We start from the raw sequence: 8017 nt of genomic DNA on the forward strand, positions 1-8017 counted from the left end.
GGTGTGCCAAGGAGGCAACCAAGTGCCACTGGTGTGGGTATGGGGGTGGTGAGAGCTTGAGGGTCACATCCAGCATGGGATTAAGTGCCCATGTGCAAAAAACTGGTAAGGAAGGCAGTGGTTAGGAGCTTCCAGCAGCTGTGCAGTGCACGGAAGGCTGAGGGCTGGTGGTAAAAGTGGTGCCTAAGCCACATGCGTGCTTTGGATTTGCTCAACTGTAAGAGTGGTGACTCAGGTGGAGGGGTGGCTGGATGTGCCCCACCTGCCCTCACTGCCCCCAGGGGGAGGAGAAGCTGTCAGCAGGCAACTGTTCAGGTAGGAATTGCGTGGTCTGGCCACAGGCAGTGGCTGTCTGGGGATACAGAGGTGCCTGAGGGGGGAGGAAACTGGCTATAACAGAGATCCCTGCCAGGGACACCAGAAGGCAGGCAAGGACAGTTGGTGGGTATGTTGTGTCCTGTGTAAGCTCGTCCTTCTGCTGCACAGAGAGGTCTTGGGAGTGGTGAGAGCTGATTCCCTCCACCTGTGCTGCTCTGGATGAGTATGAGCATCCCTGTTGCGACTGAAGAAGAGCAGTGCTGACTGGGAAGCCATGTGGGACTGGTAGAAGGGCAGGACACTTCTCTTGTGGGTAGTGGTGGAGGGCCCTGTATCTACCCACAATTGTCTGTTGCTCCCTTTAACCCAATAGATCTTCCCAAGAGAGTGGTCAGGTGCTGGAACAGCCTCCCCAGGACAGTGGTTGTGGCACTAAGCTTGCCAGAGCTCAAGCAGTGTATGGACAATGCTCTCAGACATAGGGTTTGGATTTTGGGTGGTCTTGTGTGAAGCCAAGGGTTGGACTCAATGATCCTTGCGGGTCTTTTCCAACTCAGGATGTTCTATGATTCTAAGAGTGCCAGGTCATTGTGCTGCAGTGTCCCAGGGCCATGGTGACTGGTGCATGGCTGCCTAGAGGGCGAAGCAAGGAGCCCTGATGGATTTTTCCCAGAACAGGAAGTATTTTGGAGGAAAACAGCAGTGCAGGGAGGGATCTGCATGGCGAAGTTGAAGGCATCAGGGAGAGCTGAAGTCAGTGAGCACCAACACCGGTTGGAGCCTGGTGAGTGTAAGACACTTCTGCTCAAGCTAGAGTTTATGGCAGACCTCAGCCTGCCCCATCCCCTCCTGCTTCTATGGGCTGCATCAGAGAAAGGCTTCCTCTGTCATTTCACACATTTGGAATGACTGCCTCACATTGGAGCTGTTTTCAGGACTTGCTAGAGAGTGAAAAAGGAAAAAGAAAAGTGCAGTGGGGAGAGGCTGAGGGTATTCCTTGCCCAGCGCCTTGCTCAGAGGAGCTGTAGGCAGGTAACTGTCACCAGGAGACAGACATGAAACCATGCAGCTCCTGCTGCCTCACCCAGAGCCAGAAGGGATTTTTGGAAACACAAATAAAGGGAAAAATCAGTCTCCACCCATCCACCCTACATATACAGCAATCTCGGTGCTGGCAGCACTGCTGCAGCACACTGCCAGCTGTGAGGTGTTGAAACGAAAGGAGAGGTGAACAAACAACCCCAGGTGCCTTCGAGGTGCTGGCGAGTTTTGTTTTCCCCTGTTGTGGCCTCCCCAGGAGCAGGCAGCTGTCTCTGGGTGCCAACCATGGGCTCCAGGACCCAGGTTGTGCAGAAATGATGGGCATTAGCTCCACCAGTGTGCAGCTGTGAGGCAGCAGGGCTGTATGGGCCATACCCACAGTGCAGCACTTCTCTTGCAGGTAGGGGGTGAGATGTGGGCTTCCAGTTGTGGAAACCAAAGGGAGAAGTGTTTTTTTCTTTCTTTTCTAACATAATTCTTCTCCAAAGTGGGATGAGCCCATTTTCATCTCACTGCCAGTGTTACCACAGCCAGCTGTTTTGCCCCCTTTTCCCCAAGGTAGGACAAGGGTGTGGATGGGTGGCAACAACTTCGTTTTTTATCCCCTCCTTAATGATGGTTTTTCATCCCAACTCCTTCAGCATCTCCTGGCCAAGGCTCAGCCCTGAATGAAACTGCTGCTCTCCTTTGGCTCCTGGGAAATAAAAGGGACAGGTCTAACTACCTCCAGGTAAACAGACAGCTCCCAGTGCTTTCGCCTCATCGCTGGAGAATTGCACTTGGAGGCATCCATTCCACCTTCTGCTGCCACAGCCCTTGGTGTGGGGTGACTGCTCTGACTCATACCAACCAGAAGGTGTCAAAATCAACCCCAAACTGAGCATCTGCATTGAACCTCACAGAGCAACAGCCACACACAGACACGCATGCACAGAACCACTGATTTTGAAATACTTTCAAATTCTCCTATGTTGGTTCTTTTATTATATATATATTTCCTTTCTCAGCTGTCATGCATCAGCCCTGCTCATCCAGCCTGCACTGATGATTAAGGCCAAAAGGGGCACTCTTCTATTAACGAAAAGAAATGGAGCTGTGGGTGCAGCTTCGGGGGCTCAGTCAGGGTTGAAGGAGCAAAAATGCTCTCAAACACACATCAGCCACATCTGCAAGGCACTGGTAGGGAGCTGCTTCTTGTAGGGGCTTTGGGGAGCAGCTGGTAGCAGCCTGGCAGGGGCAGGAGCATCCCAGGGAGTAATACATGCACAGTCTGGGTTTTCCTGCTACCTTGCATTTTTCAGATATGTGGCCACCCTTGGGGCAGACTGTTTCCCTCGCAGCCTCCAGGCCTCTCCACTCACAGAATTAAAATCTCAGGTGCCAGGTTGCACTGATGCAAGAGACTCAAAAGCTTGCACTGCAGTTTGGTGCATGTGCCAGCCTTACGCTAAGAAGCCTGGCCTCCACCTCTGCTATTGCTGTAGAAGGTAAAGTTTTCCTCCGAAGAGAGACTTCACCAGAAGAAAATGCTGGAAAAGTGCCTCTGATTCATGGCACAGAGCAGCATGAAGATAGAGCCCTGGGGGCTCAGAGCCCTTCCTTCCTCAGGCTTCAGGGCTGAGGAATCCTGTGTTTGCAGCTAGGTCCCAAAAAGCTGAACTCGCTGATGCTTTTCCAGCAGCACCATGTGTGTCCAGGGAAGAAACCCTGAAATGAGCAGGTCCAGGAGGAGCCCCGCTCTCCCCCTCTCATACTTCGATAAAGACATACAAGCCCAAATTTGGTGTCTCATTTGTTTTATTTGCCCTGGATTTAGGCACAGCTCAAGTTAACACTGCAGCAGCAAACCAACTCCTGGGAGCAGCACAGACCAGGGTCAGGGTGCAGCACAGGAGCCAAGCCCCGGGTGTGATGGGGAGGGGATAGAGGGGACAAGAGACCCTGTGATTCTGCTTTCCAGCTGCCACCCATTGCTTTCCAGTACCTCCTTGGGCTGTGATAAACAAAGGGCTGGTAAGTAGTTACCATGAGTCTTTTCTTGGGAAGGCAACCTGCTGCAGCACTTGAACAGCCTCTAGGGATGGGAGGTGAGGTCCAGGAACCAAAGCACACCAGCAGCCTGGGGGCACTCACAGTGTTCTCGCCTGCCCGTGCAGCAGCTGAAGAGGTGGAGCACATCAACCTTCCATCTTCCATGATTTCCATAGGGTAATGGCATCTCCTCCTGAGCCTGGCCCAGTGTTTATCCAGAGGGCACTGCAGGGGGTTGGAGCATGGAGCTTTAAGGTTCCTTCCAACCTAAGCCATTTGATGACGATCATAAGATCTCCCCCTGCAAAGACCATCCTTGCCCCTGGCACTGGGGCCAGTGAGACGAGGGAACAAGACTGCAGCTAAGGCTGAAGGCCAAGTCTCCAGCACCTGTTTTCATGGCAGTGCTGGCTGAGGGGAGCACAAAGGCACTGAAAAGACACAGAGACAAAGCAGCTGGGAGCAAAATAAAGCTCCTCAGGGAGGTAAGCTCCAACCAAGACCCTGGCAGTGGTTTCTGTGGCAGCACTGCTAGGTCTCTACCCACAGCTTAGCAAAGAGAGGGAGAGAGATCCATCAGCACACCTGAGACATTTCTCTAGCAGAGGCTAAAGAGAAGCAGCTGCTTCTGGTTGAGGAAGATAAAAGGGGTCCTCCAAGGGGTACAGCAGGGCTGAAAGCAGTGCTCAGGAAGGACAGGGAACCCCAGAAGCAAAGACAGTCCGAGCAGGAGATGCTGGTACAGGGATGAGGGGTCCCACTGAGAGCTGTGCTAAATGCAGAAAAGGCACTCCCAAAAACTCCACAATCATATTAACCTGTTAATTTATACAGCATCTCTGTACAAAAATAGAAAAGGTTCTAATAAGATTAACAATATTAAATAAATATTTAATAGAAAAAGTCTTTGGCCTAGTTCATAGCTCGTCCTTTGGGTTGATGTTCATTTCACTGGGTCCTAGGTGCTCCTGGTCCAACATGGCGATCACTTCATCTGCCTGGATTCGCTCCTGCAAGAAGGGAAGAAACCACAAAGCAGAGCCTCATCACTGACCCAGCACAGCACACATCTCCTCCCACGACCTTCAGTGCACAAGGAGGGCATTTGTGATGAGGATTTGCTGGGCAGAATGAATCCAAGTCTCTGTTCACCTCAATACCTAATTCCCTCCTCTCTCCCTCCAAAGGTGCTGTGGTGAATGGAGCACAGCTGACATACTGCAGATCCCTTATCACCATCCACCTGGCCTTGAAAATCTCCAGGAATGGGGCATCCACAACCTCTCCAGGCAGCCTGTATCAGTACCTCACTGCCATCTCAGTCAAAAATTTCCACCTAACATCGAATCTAGCTCCTCCCTCTTTCAGTTTAAAGTACTTCCCCCATGCCTTATCAGTATCTACTCCAGTAAAAAGTTATCTTCCCTCCTGCTTATAAGCTCCCTTTATCACCCAGGCTGCTCCCGTGCATCGGATTATTGGCCACTAGGTGTCAGGAACGGACAGCCCCAGCCTTACACACAGCCCTCCAGCACTCTGCTCACCATCCCATGCAGCATCCGAACCCAGCCTGAGAAAACTGCTCTGGGGTCCCTTAAGAGCTCCTTGTGTCCTCGTGTCCCTCGTGGGAATGGAAGTAGACACAGCGGGACCAAAGGCTAAGGATGCTCTGGGTGCCTGCTATTTCCCCCTCAAGTTGCAATGGAGAGACTCACCAGCTCTCTGTAAAGTGGGTCCAAGGTAAACCACAAAGCCACAGCACACCGTTGGCCTTTGGTAACTGCCTTCACCCCGTGTGGATTCTCACCACCCGACGAGAAGCTGACCATTCGTCCACACTTGGGCTTGATGGATGCCTGCAGGAAAACAGGCAATGAAGGTGGCACGCACTGGCCATGTCTGCGTTCCACGTGGCTCAGGGCCCTGCCGGGTGTCTGGCTCCAGGACCTTGTAGGGTTCCTGCACGGTGCAGTCTCTGAACTGACCAGGAGGCATCTCAGCAACTACCTGCTGCATTCAGCTCAGCCAGGAAAGGGCACTGACTCACCGTCACTGTTTTGGCGTCCATCTCAGTGAAAATGAATTCACCGCCTTCAAAATCTGCATTCATGTAGAGGAGGGCACTGTGGAAAGAAGGAACGCCCTGTGGAGATCACTGCTCTGGGTCTATCATAGGATAAAAGGGTGACAGCTCTCTCTACTTCCTCCTACATCAGCCAGAGCAATCTTGCCCAATGGTTTGGAGCCACAGCTGATAATCAGCATATCAGCCTTGACCAGGAGACAATTCTCAGAATATCCCAAGTCACACCAGGCTTCCACCCTTCCATTTTGCACCAAAAAAAGCCTCAAAGACATACAGTCCTGAAGGCCACACTGGGTCCTCCCTACCCTAAAATACTGCAGAGCTATTACAGTTAAACTCCAGCTTGCAGCTTAGCCATAATGCTTGCTGCTATTAGCAAGGATCCACTGGATGTCACTTCTGCCATCACTGGGATGCACCAGCTTTAGGGTTTACAGACTTGCAGCAGCGTGCTCAGCCTGGGGAAAAATCCAGGGGCAGCCCTGTCCTTCCTACCTGTAGTCCCGAAAGGTGTAGGCAGGAGGCTCCTTCCAGCACTCATTGGCCTCAGGGTCCAGGAGGCAGTTGTCAGCATGGATGGGGTGGCTCAGGTCGTTCCTCCTCTCCTGCTGGCCTAGGCAGGGCCATGGGGAGGAAGGGGGGAAGAAGGGGTGGATGAAGTGGCAACGCCATGCTGTGTGAGATCTGTCATGGAGGCAGCATGCCCTGGCCCCGCTCCAGGTGGTGTGGACAAGCAAAAGGAGAAAATGCTGGGGAGAAAAGGCAAACCTGAGGAGTCAGATTTGCACAGCTTTTCTTGTTTGTGATTGATGGGAAGAGAGATGGAGGGCTGGGAGACAGAAAGAAGGGAAAGCAAGACAAAGGAAAGAGAAGAGAAAGGAGGAAGAGTTGGAGACACGAAGAGCAAGAGAAACCCCAGCTTGTTTGGGACAGCAGTGCCAACACTACAGATGTGTGACTCCACCCAGCTCTTGGCCATCACTTCAACCACCAAACAACAGAGAGAGAATCCCAGACTCACGTCCCCACTTGCCACGCCATCACCCCCCACGGGGGACTCAACAGTGCTACCCAGTGCCACCCCAGGGCTCACCAGAGAGAGCGGTGCGGCACACCAGGTGCGTGTAGGAGAAGTAGAGCGTGGAGTTGAGCATGAAGTAGGACTCGACGATCCTGCGGGCCTTCTCGCTGATGTCGTAGAAGAGCCGGGCGCTCTTCAGTGGGACACGGCCCTCATAGCCATACTGGGCAGGGACAAAGGGTGAGGAGTTAGTGCCATGCCAGCTAGAGGGGGAAGGAGAGGAGAATAAGGGAACTCTACCTTGAGGGCTTTGAGGACAGTGGCACCTTCAAATCTCTCATTTGGGGTATGGGGAGAGGTTTTGCCCCTATAGCCATCTCCAGCCAACATGATCCCCTGCTAGGACAGACACAAACATGGGTGATTGTGAAGCAGGGGGGTGGAAGTTTTGCAAAGCAATCAACTAGGACCCTCTTCCCTAATCCCCCAAGACCAGCCCAAGGAGGAGCTAAGGATATATTATCAGGATAAGCATCTGAATGCCCTCCACCAGCATCCCACCATTTGCAACGCTCAGGATCAAGGAGCAAGCCCTGAAGCCACCTCTGACAAGTCAATCATTTGTGAGACATCTAATACTGACCCCACAAAGCAGCCACATCCCCCACAGACACAACCCACTCACACTGGCCACTCTGTGAAGCTCCCGGCACTGCTCCTCTGAGATGACGTTGTCCAGTAGCACTCGTTGGGTGCCATTCAGCTGCTGTGAGTTGTAGACAAACTTCACATCGCTGTAGAGAAGCGGACCCCCTGATGGAAAGAGAGACACAAAACAACCCTGCTGAATATGACCCGGCCTTACTGACATCTTGTACCATGGCTGAGGGCCAGCTGAAGTCACTGGGTGTGCTTCCAGGGAAATGGTTTTACAGCAGAGAGAAGAGCTTGGCCTCACATCAACAACAAAAGAAACAGAAGCAATGGAAACACCCAGAGGTGAGAACAATTTGCTGCAAGAGCGTCAGCACTTCCCACATTCTCGTTAGCAGTGCCTTGCAAATGCATCCTGAAAATGCCAGAACCCAACAGGATACAATAAGAGACACTGGCTAACCTCGCTCTCCTGTCCATTGCATTTCCTTGTGTGACTGCTGATGGCTTGGCACACAAAACCACTCTCTGCCATTATCCTCAGTGGGTATTTTTGCCTTTTACTCATGTAGAAAACTCAGTACGTGGGTGGTTTGCAATAAACATCACTTGTGCTTGATCCCACTAGGGAATTTAAGAGCCAAGGGACCCTGAGGACAATCTTTGCCCCCTGCACAGCCATGGAACTGCCACAGTCGTCCATTCAATGCAACAATCCCTCACTCTTGCCTGGATCATAGAATCATTAAGGTTGGAAAAGACCACTAAGATCATCTTGTCCAACATGTAGTATCATTCCTCTTTCTCAATTGCTCTCCAAATAATAATAATAATAATAATAATAATAATAATAATAATAATAATAA

The 8017-nt window shown here is 51.8% G+C and overlaps 1 protein-coding gene across 1 annotated transcript in view; it reads right to left on the bottom strand.

Moving 5' to 3' along the window:
• Window positions 1-3138: 3138 nt before the first annotated feature.
• Window positions 3139-8017, bottom strand: part of P3H2 (prolyl 3-hydroxylase 2) — a 57271-nt gene continuing 52392 nt past the window's right edge. The window contains exons 9-15 of the mRNA XM_042821094.1: window positions 7183-7310; window positions 6798-6893; window positions 6570-6720; window positions 5972-6089; window positions 5438-5513; window positions 5106-5246; window positions 3139-4400 (exon numbers count right to left, since the gene is read on the bottom strand). Coding sequence (XP_042677028.1) covers window positions 4308-4400; window positions 5106-5246; window positions 5438-5513; window positions 5972-6089; window positions 6570-6720; window positions 6798-6893; window positions 7183-7310 — 803 coding nt within the window. The 3' untranslated portion in view covers window positions 3139-4307. The remainder of the gene's footprint in view (window positions 4401-5105; window positions 5247-5437; window positions 5514-5971; window positions 6090-6569; window positions 6721-6797; window positions 6894-7182; window positions 7311-8017) is intronic.

The sequence above is a fragment of the Centrocercus urophasianus genome, unplaced genomic scaffold, assembly GCF_019232065.1.
Source record: "Centrocercus urophasianus isolate 14NV4802_14NV808 unplaced genomic scaffold, USGS_Curo_1.0 seq_19, whole genome shotgun sequence".
In the NCBI taxonomy this organism is placed as follows: Eukaryota; Metazoa; Chordata; class Aves; order Galliformes; family Phasianidae; genus Centrocercus; species Centrocercus urophasianus.